This window comes from Narcine bancroftii, chromosome 3 (genome assembly GCF_036971445.1).
Source record: "Narcine bancroftii isolate sNarBan1 chromosome 3, sNarBan1.hap1, whole genome shotgun sequence".
In the NCBI taxonomy this organism is placed as follows: Eukaryota; Metazoa; Chordata; class Chondrichthyes; order Torpediniformes; family Narcinidae; genus Narcine; species Narcine bancroftii.
In genome coordinates this window covers 186318175-186334989 of record NC_091471.1, presented here as the reverse complement: position 1 = coordinate 186334989, position 16815 = coordinate 186318175, and the positions used below count along the sequence as shown (strand labels likewise).

Here is a 16815-nt window from a genome sequence, read left to right as displayed (position 1 = left end):
TCTCTCCTTAAATCTGTGCCCTCCACTTTTAGATTTCCCTTCCCTGAGAAAAAGACCATGACTATTAAGCCCCTCATGATTTTGTAATGTCCCCCTTCAGTCTCCTACGATCCAGAAAAAGTTCCAGCCTATCCAGTCTCGCGTTATAACTCAAGCTCTCCAGTGTCTGCAACATCCTTCGGCTCCTTTTCCAGCTTAATAATGATGTGCTTCCAATAATTGGGTGACAGTCTGCATGCAAATGTGCAAGTGTGGTCTCACCATCATCTTGTGCATTTGTAATAAGATGTCCTAACTGTACTCAATCAAACAACAAGCTGTTGGAGAGACTCAGTAGGTCAGGCAGTATCCATGGGCAGAAATGTCAGTCAACATTTCATGTCAGGGGATCTTTATCAAGATTAAAATAAAACAGTAGTGATATGAAGAAGGAAAGGAGATGGAGAGGGGCCAAGAGATGATGAGGTATAGGACAGAAATGTGAGGTGGAGAAACAGGAAGAGAGAGGGGAATTAGAGAGAAAAGTAAGAATAACAGTAGGAAGAGAAGAGATGAAATGGTGGAATCAGAGGTGAGGGTTACTTAAAATGAGAAAAATGAATGTTCATGCCATTAGGAAAAATTTTATATGTTGCTTCTTAGGTTCACATTTGGCCTTACCCTGACAAGATAAGGCTGAGGACCGACTTATCAATATGGGACTGGTTGGTCACAGGAAGCACAAGCTTGGGGGTGGCGAGGTGTGATGGCATAGGTTGGAGACATGGAAATATGCCTCTCGGCAGAATGAATTAAAACCCAATTCAGGCTCAAGTTTCTCTCCCTTCTAGAGTCACTTGTGCTACGACGGCAAGAATTGATGTGACTCCAGTGCCACCTCTACGGGGAACTGGTGAAGATGGCGCTGGAGTCCAGAAGACCATCGAAATTCAGACGCCGCAGGGACAACTGTGCATGAGTGCAGATTCGTGCACATCCACCAATTGAACAGCCTGTTTCTCTGTGGGAAACAGCAGAATCAACCAAGACTCTAGTTATTAGGGCCGCTAGTCAAACTCATTTACATCCATTGATTCAAATGGGTATTGAATCAGCTCATTCTTCAAGCGATTCAGATGGACAAAAAGATGATGAACAAGAGACAGAGAGAGAAGAATTGGAGGGACTAGGAGAAGAATATGAAAAAGGAGAAGAATTGGAGGGACTAGGAGAAGAATATGAAAAAGGAGAAGCTTAACTGATCCAAGGGATTCAAACAATGCAGCTTAAGTATCCTGAAGCTGAAATATAAGGTACGAAAGTTCAACAGCAAACTTCTTATTCAACAAATGCAGTTATTGTCTCAACAAATGAATGTACAATTGTTATCTGTCAGATCAGATGCTAAAGCAAAATTTCAATATGTCAAAAGTGAAATGAAAATATTAAAAAAAGAAATGGGAAAATGTATTTAATTTGTTAATAAAGTTAAAATACAAGTTCAGAAAATTGAGGATGATATTGAAGATTATCATTATGAAGTAGAACAATGTGAAGATACAGTAATAAAATGGAAGTTTTTTTATGGCTTGGGATGTGCAAAGGAACTTTTACAGAAGATTGATGTATTGGAAAATCTTAGTTGAAGAAATAATGTGAAGATCGTGGGGTTGCCTGAAGGCCCTAATCCAGTACATTTTTTTCAAAAATGGATTCCAGAAATTCTGGGTCCTGAGAACTTTCCAAATGAACTTTAGCTGGATAGAGCACATGGAGCTAATATATTAAAAAAACATTCCAGGACAAGCGCCATACTCTATTTTGATTAGATGTCTCCATTATCAAGATAAAGAAATGATATTAAGATAAGCAGTTCAAAATGCTCAAAAGCATTGATGGTGGCAAATAATTAGTTTTTTTTAAAATGCGGATTTAAGTATGTCAATTATGAAAAGAAGAAAGAAATTTAATCCTGCAAAATCTGTTCTTTGGAAAAAGGGATATAAATTATTTTTTCAATACCCAGCCACATTTAGTCTTTTCTGGAAAAAATCAATCATGCTTCTTTACAGATGAAGATGAAACTTTGGAGTTTGCAAATTTGCTTCCGAATGTTAAGCAAGATCGACGTATGGATGCACAGAGCCAGACTTCTCAGCAAAATTTGATAGGTCGATTTGAGAGAGAGAAAATTGAATAACAGATAACAGAACAGCAAAAGATAGTGGAGATTTATGATGATCAAGCGAATAAAGATCTCAAAGAAGCTGATAATACTTTTCAATAAACTCTTTGATTAAAGTAGTCTTTATTCTGTCCAGGAAGGTGGATTTTTTGCCTTCTTCCGCAACCACATGCCACTTTGTAGCGAAGGCCACTTTCCGCACTGTAGAGGGAATTAGTACTGATCTTATCAGTACCTTTTTTCTGGTTTTAATATATATATATATATATTTCTTTCTTTCTTTCTCCTTTTTCTTTCTTTTTCTTTTGTCTGGATATGTCAAATTTAATTGTTGGTTTTATGGAGTGGATTCCAATGGAATGGGTGGCGAGAGTTCTCTGATGTTTGGACCTTAAGTAATGGTGGATAAAAATCAATTAAAATTTGTAACTTTTAATATAAATGGTCTTAATAATAAAATTAAGAGGAATAAAAGTTTTGGCATATATTAGAAAGTTGATATTGCTTTTATTTTTACAAGGAACACAATTAACAGAAAAAGAACATCAAAAATTAAAAAGAGATTGGGTTAGTCAAGAGGTAGCTTCTTTGTTTAATTCAAAGCAAGAGGAGTTGCTATTTTGGTTAATAAGAAATTACCTGTTAAGATTCAGTCAGTGGGAGATTTGTTTTGGTAAATTGTCTAATTTATTCAGAAATGTGGAAACTTATTTGCACCTAATGTGGATGATGAGAGATTTATTCATGATTCTTTTATGTATATTGCTGAGGCACACAAGAAGATTTTAATTGGAGAAGATTTTAATTGTTGTCTTGATCCAATTTTGGATAAATCACAGAAATCACTAACTAAGACTAAAACTGTGAAAAGGATCTTGAATTTGATGAAGGATTTAAATTTGATAGATGTTTGGCGAAGGTTGAATCTAAAGGAAAGGGATTATTCTTTTTATTCTTACAGGCATGACTCTTATTCAAGAATAAATATGTTTTTAATGTCGGCACAGTTACAAGCAAGAGTTATGCATGCGGAATATAAAGCTAGAATTTTATCTGATCATTCACCACTTTTGATGTTGTGTATAATTTCTGGAAAAAAAAATTGTTTTATAGGCGGAGATTTAATTCTTCATTGTTGAAAAGAGTAGATTTTTGTAAATTTATAAGAAAACAAATTCAAGAATTTTTAGACATTAATTCTAATTCTGTAGATAATAAATTTATTTTATGGGATGCTTTGAAATCTTATTTAAGAGGTCAGATAATAAGTTATTCAGCAAAAATTAAGAATGATTATGTTAAAGAATTAGATTCTTTGGAGAAAGAAATGGAAAATTTGGAAAAAGATTTGCAAAAAAATGTTTCTGAGGGGGAAAAATGGGAAAATTTAATAAAGAAGAATTTTATTATAATTCAATACAGACTTATAGAAATGAAAAAGTAATTGTGAAAACTAAACAAAGTATTATGAATTGGGGGAAAGAGCACAAAGTTTTGGCTTGGCAATTGAATATTACTTATAAACTCCAACAAATAATTGATTCTTTTAAATATTATTATTTAATCTATATAGATCTCAGTTTGATACAGATGAATTTAAAATTGATAAATTTTTATCTAAGATTAATTTACCTGTTAAGAACAAAAAGATTTAGATGCTCCATTAACGTTAAATTATTGAAGCTCTTAATTCTTTGCAAAGTGGTAAGTCACCAGGACAGGTTGGTTTCCCACCTGAATTTTATAAGAAATTTAAAGATTTATTGATATCTCCTTTTATGGAGGTGTTGAAACAGGCAATGGAAACTCATTCTCTACTGGAGTCTTTTTTAATGCAATTATAACTGTCATACCTGAGAAAGATAAAGATTTGTTGAAAACTGAAGTATATAGGCCAATATCTTTATTAAATGTTGATTATAAAATTATAGCTAAAGCTTTGGTGAATAGAATGGCTAGATATTTACCAAATTTAATTCATATGGATCAAACTGGTTTTGTTAAAAAATGCCATTCTGCTGATAATGTTGCCAGATTGATTAGTTTATTACATATGTCTCAAAAGAAGGGTGATTTAGCAGTAGCAGTAACTTTAGTTGCTGAGAAAGCCTTTGATAGATTAGAATGGAATTATTTATTTAAGGTGTTAGGGCAATTTGGTATTGGATTTGTATATATTAATTGTGTTCAAACTTTATATAAAAATCCCTCTGCTAAAGTTGTAACTAATGGACAAATTTCTTTTGCTTTTCCATTAACTAGATCAAGTAGACAAGGTTGTCCTTTATCTCCTGCTTTGTTTGTTTTGGCAATTGAGCCTTTAGCAGGGTTAATAAGACAAGATTCTAATATAAAGGGTATAAAAGTTAGTCATGAGGAATATAAGATTAATTTATTTGCTGATGATGTTTTGGCTTATATTACAGATCCTATAAGTTCTTTGCATCAACTATATGTAAGATTAGAAGAATATTGTAAAAGATCAGATTAAAAAATTAACTGGGACGAAAGTGAAATTATGCCTTTAGTTAAAGGAGATTATACTCAGTGTAGGAAATCTCCTTGATTTAAGTGGTCAAATGATGGAGATCAATATTTAGGGATTAAAGTTGATAATAATTTAAATAATTTATATAAGTTGAATAATTTACCTTAGTAAAATTAAGAATAATTTTAATAGATGGAATGATTTGCCTATAACTTTAGTAGGTAGAGTTAATTGCATTAAAATGAATATTTTTCCAATGGTTCAGTAATTATTTCAGTCAATTCCTTGTTGGATCCTCAAAAAAAAAGTTTTTAAGATTTAAATTCAAGTATTAGGAAGTTTTTGTGGAAAGGGGAAATGGCGAGAGTTTGTTTGGGAAAAATTGACTTGGAAATTTGAATTAGGAGGTTTGCAACTTCCCCATTTTAAGAATTATTATAGAGCAGCTCAACTTAAATTTATCAAAGGGATTTTTGATTTAGATAAATTTCCAAGTTTTGTTAAAATGGAATCGAGTAAAAATAGAAGATTCTATGCAAGACTTTATTTATAAATGGAATTCAAAATTTTTAATAGGAATTAGAGATATGGCTATTTTAAGACATTTGATTGAATTATGGAATAAAATAAATTATGAGATAGGTTGAAAAGATTTTATATTTTGCAAAATGCCTTTTTATCACAATAGACTTTTTCTATGAATTATCCATTTTTGAAAATTTGGAATGAAATGGAAATTAAGAAAGTAGAGCATTGTTTTGAAGTTAATAAATTTATTACTTTTCAATGAATGAAAGAGAAATTTAATGTCCCAAATAATATTTTTTTTTGTTATTATCAAGTTGGGGTTTTCTTGGAATAAATATTGAATACGAGGAAAAATATTAATTTTAATACAATTTACTCAACCTATTAATGTTAATGGAAGATCCTTCCATTTAATCAAATCCATTTTAATCTTTTTCAATAAAGATACATAATTTAACTTGTATAAAGATTGATAATTTGCATTCACAGTTTATTTCAGTCAATACCGTGTTTACTTTCAAAGGTTTTTTTCCAGGATTTGAATAGGGTGGTGAGGAAATTTTTATGGAAGGGAAAATTAGCTCAAGTAGCTTTACAGAAATTGACATAGAAATACGCATTAGGTGGACTTCAGTTATCTCATTTTCAAAATTACTATGAAGCTGCACAGTTGAAGTTTATTAGTAGAATGATGGATATTAATCAGCCTCCTAGTTGGACTAAGGTGGAGTTAGCTTGTATTTATGAATTTGATGTTCATCAGTTTATATATAAGCGGAATTTGAATTTATTGCAGGGATATGATATGCCGGTATTAAAACATTTGTTAAAGATAATGGTTAAAAGAAATGAGGTTATAGGAACAAAGGGTAAATTATCAATTCAAACTCCGTTATATCAAAATCAGCTTATTCCTTGTTCAATGTTTAAAGGAGGAAAAACCCAACACCCAACCCCAACCAACCAATTTTCCGCTGCAACCGTGTCTGCCTGTCCCGCATCGGACTTGTCAGCCACAAACGAGCCTGCAGCTGACGTGGACATTTACTCCCTCCATAAATCTTTGTCCGCGAAGCGAAGCCAAAGAGAGAGAGAGATTTTCAGGGTATAAAAGTGATTCAGGATTGTTTTGAAGAGGGACAGTTTCTTTCTTTTAATCAATTGAGGGAGAAATTTGATATACCGGTAAATTCTTTATTTGTGTATTATCAACTCAGAGCTTTGATAAGGGATAATTACGGTAAAGAGATGAGTTTACCTAAGTTAACAAAATTTGAATCTTTGATTTCCTTTGTACCAAAGAGAGGTTTTATTTCAGATATATATTGATTGTTACAGGAAACTATGGAAAAACCGAATTTGGAGAAATCTAGAAATAGATAGGAAAGTGATTTAATTTATGTTATACCTCAAGAGGATTGGGAGGTTATGTGTCATGAAGGGGTAACTAAATTGGCTAATGTAAGATATGGTTTGGTTAACTATAATTTTTTGCATCAGTTATATTTGACTCCTGAGAAATTTAAAAAATAAATATTTAATAATTCGGATTCTTGTTTTAGATGTGGGTTAAGTACTGGAACTTTTTTTGCATGCAGTTTGGTCTTGCGATAGGGTAAAACCATTTTGGGAAAAAGTCAGGTTGGTTTTAGAGAAATTATTTAAAATTAAATTATCATTAGATCCAGAGATTTTTTTTGTTGGGTTCTATGGTTTTGTTGATTGGCTTGGGGTTGGATAAGTTTCAAATTGCATTTGTTCGTCTGGCGTTATGCGTAGCAATTACTTGGAAAGACAATGTCGAGATTAATTTACTCCATTGGCATAATGAATTGAGAACTTATATATGTATATATATACGTGTGCGTGGAGAAAATAACATATAATTTACATTATAATTACTCTTTTTTTGTTAAAATGTGGTCATCTTATTTAGAATATATGGGTTTGGAAATATCAAAATATTGTACATGTTTTATGGTTTTTTTTTGGCTCCCCTTGAGGGGGCTGGCTGAGGGGGGGGGAGGGAGGGGGAATTATTATATTGTATAAAAATCTTTTTTTCTGCTGTCGTTATTGATTTTACGATGTTTTTAAAAGTTTATAAATAAAGTTTTAAAAATAAGTTGGGGCTTTCTTGGTTGATAAGTTAGGTCATAATTTAATATTATCTAGGCAGATTGAAATAGAAATAGTGATAAGTAATGAGGGTATAAATAAGTTTATTTCAGAGATGTGTGGAGCTGCCGGCATTAGTTCCAAGTGGTTGAACTCTTTGGAGGTGCGTTGTGTTTCTGCTCTCCTGGGCCTGCACCAGTGTCAATGCCACCATTTTTTTTATCGATCCACTGAATCTTCACTAACAAAATCAGGAAATGCTGGAATCCTCAGCAGATCAGACAGGATCTCAGGAAGAGAAAAAGTTTTGGGTGTTAGACACCAAAGAACTCGGAACTAAGAAAATAAATACGTTGCAGAGAGGGGGGTGGAGAAGACAAAAGGAATATTTGTGATCAGGATGAAGGCAGGGGTTTAATTCCAATTTTATAGCAGTCTGTGACTAGAAAACACGAGGGGATTTCCATTATTTCCCTCATGAACCTGTTCTCCAGTCAACTCTGTAAATATTGGATGTACACAATAAATCTGTAGCCACACAGAAAGAAAGTGCTCAAGGAACACAGCAGGTCAGGCAGCATCCACGGAAGGCAAGTCAATGTTTTGAGCCACAAATTCTTCATCGGTAATAGAAAATATTGGATTGACCAACAAGTAATAAGGTGGGGTGGGAATTAGCACAAGCTGGCAGGTGATGGGTAAATACAGATGATAGGGGGAAGAAAAGAAGAGCTGAGGTAATGAGAAAGGGGCAGCAGACTGAAGAAGATACTTCCTGATAGGAGGGAGGAAGGAAGGAAAGGGGAGCTGGATGAAGGAAGGTATAGGATACAGATAGGTAGGAAGGCTGGCAGAGGAAAAAGAAGAGGAATAGGGCCATGGGGTGAGGGTGGGGTTCTGCTGATGTGAAGTCATTATTGATTCAGTCTGGTTGAAGACTACCTTGCTATTGCCGCAGACAGAATGGAGGAGCTCAATGAAACATTGGAAACAAAACCATTCCTCATCTTGTCAGATTTTCCTTCATTCTCTCCATTCTCCCTCACCCTTTGTACAATTTAAATTAAATTGTTTTTTTTTTCAATTTCCCTGTGTGAATAACTAGTTCCCTGTTCTTGACCTGTGACTGTCGATGTCCATTTCTGAAGAAGCCTACACCCACTAGAAAATGGACTAATCATGTGGTAGTGCTATTTCAAGTTTGTTTTAAATATTTTTATAGAGTTAAATTCTACAATTTTTCACTATTTGTATAAATTTGATGGTTTTAGAAAATATATCAGACTGATACCTACCAAAAAGAGTTAAGTGAATAACTAATTTTTTATTTCCTTATTGTGAAAAATATTCAAAAATCATGAAGAACTGTTTCTGTTTTGCACTTGGAGTGAATTTTACAGTTGTTCAAATTAAATTTTTATAGGTGAAGATGTGAAGTCTCGTGAGTACATTGTGGCTCTACAGCATCCAGTTACCACCAACATTAAGCATTCTGTTAAGATGTTCGAGCTCACAATTGATGCTCTGATAACATTCGGCAAACAAACATTGATCCTTTTTCCCAACGTTGATGCAGGTGAGCTGATATTTCTAAACCACCCAGGTAATTTACAGTTTGGCAGCTCTTGTGTTTGAAGTTGATGACTAGAATTCATCAGTGGCCTAGTAATTCCAAATTAAAGAGAAATACCAAGCAGTCTTATGAATTTTGATCTCGAGTTAAACTTACAAACGTCAGCATCTGCACATTGCAAAGCAAATGAAGTTCAATGGAAAGCCTCAATATCTGCAAATTTGAGTTCATAGAAGGTTGTAAGAGCATATTGGAGAGAAATTTTATCATTCTAGTTTGTGTAAGTTTATTTTGGGTGCTTGGACCATGTAGTCTATAAGGCCATAAAATATAGGAGTAGAAGTATTGAGTCTGTTCTGACATAGGACCAGAATTGTCTATCCCAAGTTCTTGAAATTACAGCTGCCTCAACAACTTTTGCCATTTTGCAGATAAAATTCCTGTTTAAAATTTGGAACAAAAGGAGCACCTATTTTACCTTTATAGCCCATTTAGCACCCAACTTGAAGATGGGTTCTAATTTTGAAAGTAAAATTTGAATCCTCTTTCTGAAATGTATAAATAGGCAAATGATTTCAGTTTACCCCATATCATGAACTGCATTCAAGCCTTGCGTCTTGTCTTTCTGTGCTGTCCTTGTTATTTTGCCTGTGAGGACTTTGTGGGGAACTGAACCTGGTGGGGCGAGTTGGAGGTTTTCAACCAGATGAGTCAGAAAAAGGATATCATTCGAGGAAGGGAGGGATATAATGATGCATGACTGAGCAAAATGACTGAAGGAATACCTGTACATGAAGCTGCAGGGATTTGGAATTTTTGGATTTATTCTCCAACTCTTCTCTCATGTCATCCACTCAACCAAATCATTGGGCATTAGAAAATCACAAGAAGCCATGTGGGAAAGAGGCTTTTGGGATTGGCGAGAGGCAGCTAGTAGTGTTTCAGGAGAACATTTCTTTTAATGTTCAAAATCTGGATGTGCAAGGCAACAGATCAAAATCTGTGGATGATGCAAAGCTTGGAAGTATGGTGAATAATGAATGGCATAGAGTGGGAGGAAACCGGAGCATCCGTGGGAAGCCCTTGCAGTTACAGCGTCAGATTTAAACCCGGGTCATTGGTGCTGAAATAGCATCGCGCTAACCATGCCACCCATTTTTAGTACAAAAGTTGACAGGCAATATAATGTAAAAAATGCACTCCAAGAGGGAATAGAACAATAACATGGGATGTGTACTGTCTGTGTAGAGTTTTCCCTGCAACTGGATGGATTACCCTAGCTGCTCTGGTTTCCTCCCACAAGCCAAAGTCCTATAGGTTTGGAGGTTAATTGGCTGCTATAAACTGTGCTTAGTGGGTAAGTAGGTCAGGGAGTTCAAAGTTCAGATTTATTGTCAAAGTACATGCATGTCATCACATACATCCCTGAGATTCTTTATCCTGTGGGCCAGGCAGAATTTCTTCTTATCAGTAGATGACCAAGTTCTTCCCCGTTATTGAGAGGGAACACCATACCCATATACTCAATTACCGATTTGCCCTGACCCATTCTTGTTGTATGGCTTGGCCCCTCCAAACCAAATCCTAAACACCTTTAGGTAATCATATCTGACTGTGAAGGAGATGGTGAACCAGTCAAGCCAGTTACCGAAGAGGATCGGCTTGCTCTGCTTCCGGTTAACCCTGGCACCCGATGCTGACTCAAACTGGCCACAAATGCTGATCAATCTGCAGACCAATCATGAGTCTGAAAAAAAGACAGGGAGGTCTTGACCTGAGTGCTTCCACTGCCGAGCAATGCCACTCCTCTTATGCTCTCATCCTTCCTGATGGATTCAGCGAAGGGCTCTATGCCCAGACAAATAGGACTGGGGAGAGTAGGCAACCTTGCCTTACTCCAGACTTGATAGGGAACCTATCTGTTTTTCACCCATTGATTTGGGCTGTGCTACACATGTCTGTGTATACTTGTTCTCTAAATACACCATTACCACCCATTGGATCCTGTTGTAGGTGGCAGAAATTGTGGAGAATATGTTGGATGCAAAGCTGGTGGGGTGACAGGTAATGACAAGGGAGCCCTGATCTTGCTGTTATGGGGTGGGGCAGGGGGGGGTGCCGAGATTAGCAGACAGGAAAGGGCCAGAGCAGATGCATGGGAAGTAGAATGAGGGTTGAGTTAATGGCAGTTTATAAAAGGGTGGACAGTTAGAATGTTTTTCCTAGGGCAAAAGTGTTCATAAACAAAATATTGAATACAAGAGTTGGATTGTTATATTGAAGATATACAAGACATTGGTGAAGCCTAATTTGGAGTACTATGTGCAGTTTTGGTCACCTACCTGCAGAAAAGGTATTAATAAGATTGAAAGAGGGTAGAGAAATGTACAAGGATATTGGGAGCTGCTGTATTGACAACACTGCCACTGGTGAGTGGAGAGACAGCACTCCCCCATAGGGTCCTACCACCCAGTTCTACTACTGTCGGCTCTGTACAGGCTTTAAATGACCTGCTAAAGGAGCCGACTGTTTTATTTAAAATCCTGGGACCATGGAGTCTGGGCCCAAGATGTAGGTGCCTGTGTTCAGCAATGGCCTCAAGGGATTGCCGACTCTGGTTGAAGGAATGGACTGGTACAGGGCACTAGTAACAGGAAGAACATCCTCTGTTGAGAAGAAGCAGAGAAGACTGCCAAGGGTTCCTACAGCTGAAGGACACACATAGGCTGCAAATTGTTAGCGACTTGAGGGCAAGGAACCCACACCAGGCTGTGGGTTGCTGGAGACTGGCTCATGGGAACCAAGTATTGGAACCGGGGCTCGAGAGGATGTTGAGGACAAGGAGGGCTCCCGAAGGGTCCTGGGCACTGAAGACTTCCTCTTAGTGTCTGAGGTTTGGCTCTGAGCTCAGGTTGCCAATGGTTTGAATTGAATAGGAGTCTTGTGTAGCTGTGGAAGCACTCAAGGCGAATCTACACACACTCAGTGACTCTGAAAGGATTCTGTTTTGTTTATTTCTTTGACTGTAAAGGGTACCAGACAATGCTAAAGGTTGATTTTTGCCTTATGACAGACTAAATCAATTTTGTGTAATATTACATTTCTGTTTGATTATATGGCAATAACTTGTATCTGATCTGACTGAGCTGAGTTTTAGGGAAAGATTAATTAGGTTAGGACTCTATTTCTTGGAGTTTCATATAATGAAGGGAGATTTTTAAAAAAAAATTATTTTTGTTTTTTGCATAAATAACAATACATATCAAACATTTTCCATTTTCAAGATGTATATATTTTCAATTTTTTATTTTTATAAAACTTTTTCTTACAAAACAAAACACAATAACCCCCCCCCCCCCATCCCAACCTTCTTCACAGTATAAATCTGTACACTGTCAGGGCTTACAATTGAGTTAAAAAAAGAAAATCTCATTGAGGAGATCACCTTTTTAAAAAATTTATATTTGGGCCCCTATATATGGTTGCATTATTTTTATAAATACATCATATCTGTGATTTTTTTTTTCATAGGTATACAACTGTTCATCCCTGTTTTCCATCGTGCTATCTGTAGAGGGGAGTCAGATTTCCAAGAGATTGCAATATGTTTATTAGCCACAGCTAAAGCTATTTTAATAAATGAAATTTGAAATTTAGTTAGTTTGTTACTTATTTCAATGGTGTTGCCCAAAAAATAAAGCCTCCATGAGGCCACCCCTGTTATCCTTGTTAGTATTTCAGTAATATCCTTCCAAAAAGGTCTCACCTTTGCACTTGACGATGTAGCATGTTCAAAAGTTCCTATTTCTGTTCCACATCTAAAACCTATCTCCGATATTTCCAATTTTGATTTATGTAATTTCAGTGGTGTGAGGTATAATTGGTGTAGGAATTATATTGTATTAATCCATATCTTGCATTTGTAATTGTCGACATTCTATCCAAACATCAATTAGACCAGGATCTTTCCATTATTGCAACTCTTAAATCTGACTCCCATCTCTCTCTTGATCTCTGTAAACCTGGATTTGCACTTCATTTTGGTTAACAAAGTACATTTCAGTTATAAATTTAGATGTGTTCTCCAGCCAAATCATTTGTTCCATCTCACTAATTTCAAGTGGGGTCAAGTTTGGTCCCCAACTTTCTCTTAAGCATGATCTTAATTGGAGAAAGCAAAAGAATGTCCCATTAGCTACTCCATACTTATTTCTTAATTGTTCAAAAGACTTAAGAGATATTTCCATATAGCAATCATCAACATATCTTATTCCTTTATCATACCATGAATTCAATATTTTGTTAGCCAGATTCATAGGCAGTAGTACATTTTTACATAATGGTATCTTCAGTGATATACCTGCTTTTCTCCCCAATATATTCATTTATTTGTTGCCATAGTCTAATCATGTGTATTAATATAGGATTATCTGCTTTTTTGTAATTGACTTAATATTCAACTTAAGGCCTTCATTGTCTCCTCTTTTATTGAATTCAGTCCCATTCTATGAGGAAAAAATATTGGATCCTGGTGAATCACATAACTAGAATGTGGATAGGGATTTCAAACTAAATAGTAGGGGGATGGATTCCACAGATTGGAGAACAAAGGATAAAGTAAAAGCAAAAGTTAAAAAGGAGTACAGTAAGAGTAGAGTGTGTAAAAGCCAAGTGCAAAAGTGGTAAATGTAATTGGATATTAAAAGTACAGTGAGTATAAGGGCACTTTATCTGAATTCCTGCAGTATTCAAAACAAGGTCAGTGAACTTGTGATGCAAGTCAGTACAAAGGGGTATGATTTAGTGGCTATTGCAGAAATGTGGTGAAGAATAGAGAGGATTGGGAATAAAATATCCAAGGATATCAGGTAAAATGGAAAGGCAGGCAGGAATATTGTAAGGATATTAAGGATGAGTCAGGGCAGTAGTGAGAGATGATTTAAAATCTGTAGAAAAAGATTAGCACAAAATATAAAAATGTATAGTAAAGGTTTTTTATAATTATATAAAGTGAACTTAGGTCCCTTGGAGAATGAGAAGGGGGAATTGATATTGGGTACTGAGGAAATAGCTGAGGCTTGGAATGACTATTTTGTGTCGGTCTTCATGGTGGAGGACACATCAAACATGTCAGAGACAGAGATTATGGATGCAATTGGAGGTGAGGAACTGGATACAATAGCTATCACGAAAGAGGTAGTGCTGAACAAACTTGTGGGCCTAAAGATGGATAAGTCCCCTGGTCCTGATGGAATGAATTCCAGAGGACTGAAAGAAATGGTAGAAGTTACAGTTGAGGTTTTGGTGATAATTTACCAAAATTCTCTGGACTTGTCCCTGCAGATTGGAAGACAGCAAATGTTGTGCCACTTTTCAAAAAAGAATGTGGGAAAAAGTCAGGTAACTATAGGCCAGTTAGTTTAATATCTGTAGTTGGGAAAATGCTTGAAGCTATCATTAAAGAAGAAATAGTGAGGCATATAGAACAAAATGAATCCATCAGGCAGACAAAGCATGGATTCAGAAAAGGCATGTCCTGTTTGACAAACTTACTAGTGTTCTTTGATGATGTAACAAGTGCAGTAGATGGCAGGAAACAGGTGGATGTTATTTAAAGTAAAATCCCCATTAAATGCAATTCAATCAACTGGAAACACAAACAGCTGGCAAAAACACAAGGAAACAAATAAATAATTCCAATGAATAAGGCTGGGCAGATGAACCCCGCGTAGGAACGATAAGACTTCATGGGACTTGTGATCCTCATGAGTGCATTCTTTCGCTTTCACCACTTGCGTGGAACTGAGCCAGGTTGTCAACGCAAGAAAGGTCTGCTGAGGGCCTGACCGGAACATTTGCATGGAGGTGAGTTGAGTTGCCTTGGTGAACATGGGAGTAAACATTCAGCCAGCAGAGCGCCCCAGTCATGCTCCACCCACAGCAGCTGTTTGAATAAAGTTGCATTGGAATGAAATGCCATGCCGCTCGCCATTGGGGTGACTCCCAAAATTTCTTCCTGTTCCTGCCTAGTAAGATTCTTTATTTTTATTAGTATTGTTTATTAGTAAGGCTTTATCTGTAAACTTGAGGGAGTGAAGGTTAATTATGAAGGTGGCATAGTTAGCGCAGCAGTCAATTCAACACTTCTACAGTGACTGGGGTTTGAATTTAAATTTTGTAAGTTACAGGAATTACCTGTTTAAAGTGAACTTTACATAATTAAAGACCAATACTTTTTTTTTCAAATGACTTTACATTTTGTACTGTCTTTTGAATGGTATGTTCCTAATGCTGATGTATTATTTAGGCATTGGAAGAGTGAGTCTCAGTCAACCAGAAAATTCGCATTTCTGGAATCCGCAATCCCTGTAGGTGCTGGAGAATGGGGATTTTACTGTGCTTGGATATTTAGAAGGCGATCGATAAGGTGTCACATAAAAGACTTATCCATAAGATAAGGATGCAGAGTTGAGGGTGATATATTAGTGTGGATGCAGGATGGTTAACCAATAGAAAGCAGAGAGTTGGGATACTTGGATGTTTTTCTGGTTGACAAACAGTGGTGAGCGATGTGCTGCAGAGATCGGTGCTGAGCCCGCAACTTTTCACAATACACATTAACGATCTGGAAGAGGGGACGGAGTGCAATGTATCTTAAGTTTGCTGATGACGCTAAATTGAGTGGAAAAGCAAATTGTGCAGAGGATATAGATAATCTGCAGAGAGAAATAGATAAGTGAGTGAGCAAGGGTCTGGCAGATAGAGTACAATGTTGGTAAATGCAAGGTCATCCACTTTGGAAGGATAAATGGAAAGCCAGACTATTATTTAAATGCCAAGCAATTGCAGCATATTACTGTACAGGAGGATTTGGGAGTGGTTGTACATGAATTGTATATGGTTTGTTTGCAGGAGTAGTAGGCAATCAAGAAGGCAAATGGAATACCTTCATTGCTTGGGGGATTGAATTTAGGAGCAGGGAGGTTATGTTGCTGCTGTACAAGGCACTAGTGAGGCCACATCTAGAGTACTGAATGCAGTTCTGGTCTTTCTTGAGAAAGGATATGTTGGCTTTGGAAGCACCAGATTGATTCCAGGTATGAAGGTTTAGCCTGTGAGGAGAGATTGCATCATTTGGGACTGTACTCAGTGGAATTCAGAATGTGAAGGCATCTTATAGAAACATATAATACCATAGATAAGATAGAGGAAGGTAAGTTGTTTCTACTGACAGGTGAGACTAGAACTAAGGGACATAGCCTCAAGATTCAGGGTATTAAATTTAGGATGGAGATGAGGATGAACTTCATGAGTGTTGAATCTATGGAATTCTCTGACCATTGAAGCAATGGAAACTACCTCAGTAATTATACTTAAGACAACGTTGGATAGATTTTTACATAGTGGGGAATTAAATGATATGTGGAAAAGGCATTAGGTGGAGATGAACCTATCATCAGATCAGCCATGATCTTATTGAATGGCAGAGCAGACTCAAAAGACCAGATGGCCGATTCCTGCTCCTATTTTATGTTTTTGTGTAACTAGAGTATGTGGGTTAATAGGAGAACATTGGGATAACCTTTTCACTCTGAGATGGTGAGAGCGTGAAATGAGCTGTCAGCAGAGGTGATAGAGGTGAGTTGATTTAAACAATTAAGGGAAGATTAGATAGGTACAAGGATGGGAGAGGTAAGGAGGGTTATGGTCTGGATGCAGCTCAATGGGACTAGGCCAAAAAAAAGTGTGGTACAGACTAGATGGGCCAAAGGACCTATTTCTATGATGTTGTACAGCACTCTCAACAGTGGCCTTAGGGCATGAATAGTGTAGCAGCTAGTGCAACACTATTACAGCGCTAGCGACCTGGATTCAAATCTGCCACTGTCTCTAAGGAGTTTGTTTGATCTGCCCGTGTCTATATGGGTTTCCTCTCAGGACTCC

The 16815-nt window shown here is 36.4% G+C and overlaps 1 protein-coding gene across 7 annotated transcripts in view; it reads left to right on the top strand.

Moving 5' to 3' along the window:
• Window positions 1-16815, top strand: part of gne (glucosamine (UDP-N-acetyl)-2-epimerase/N-acetylmannosamine kinase) — an 83941-nt gene that overhangs the window by 30474 nt on the left and 36652 nt on the right. For all 7 annotated transcript variants that reach the window (XM_069926096.1, XM_069926093.1, XM_069926095.1 and 4 more), the window contains exon 4: window positions 8722-8874. In XM_069926096.1, the coding sequence (XP_069782197.1) occupies window positions 8722-8874 (153 nt within the window). The remainder of the gene's footprint in view (window positions 1-8721; window positions 8875-16815) is intronic.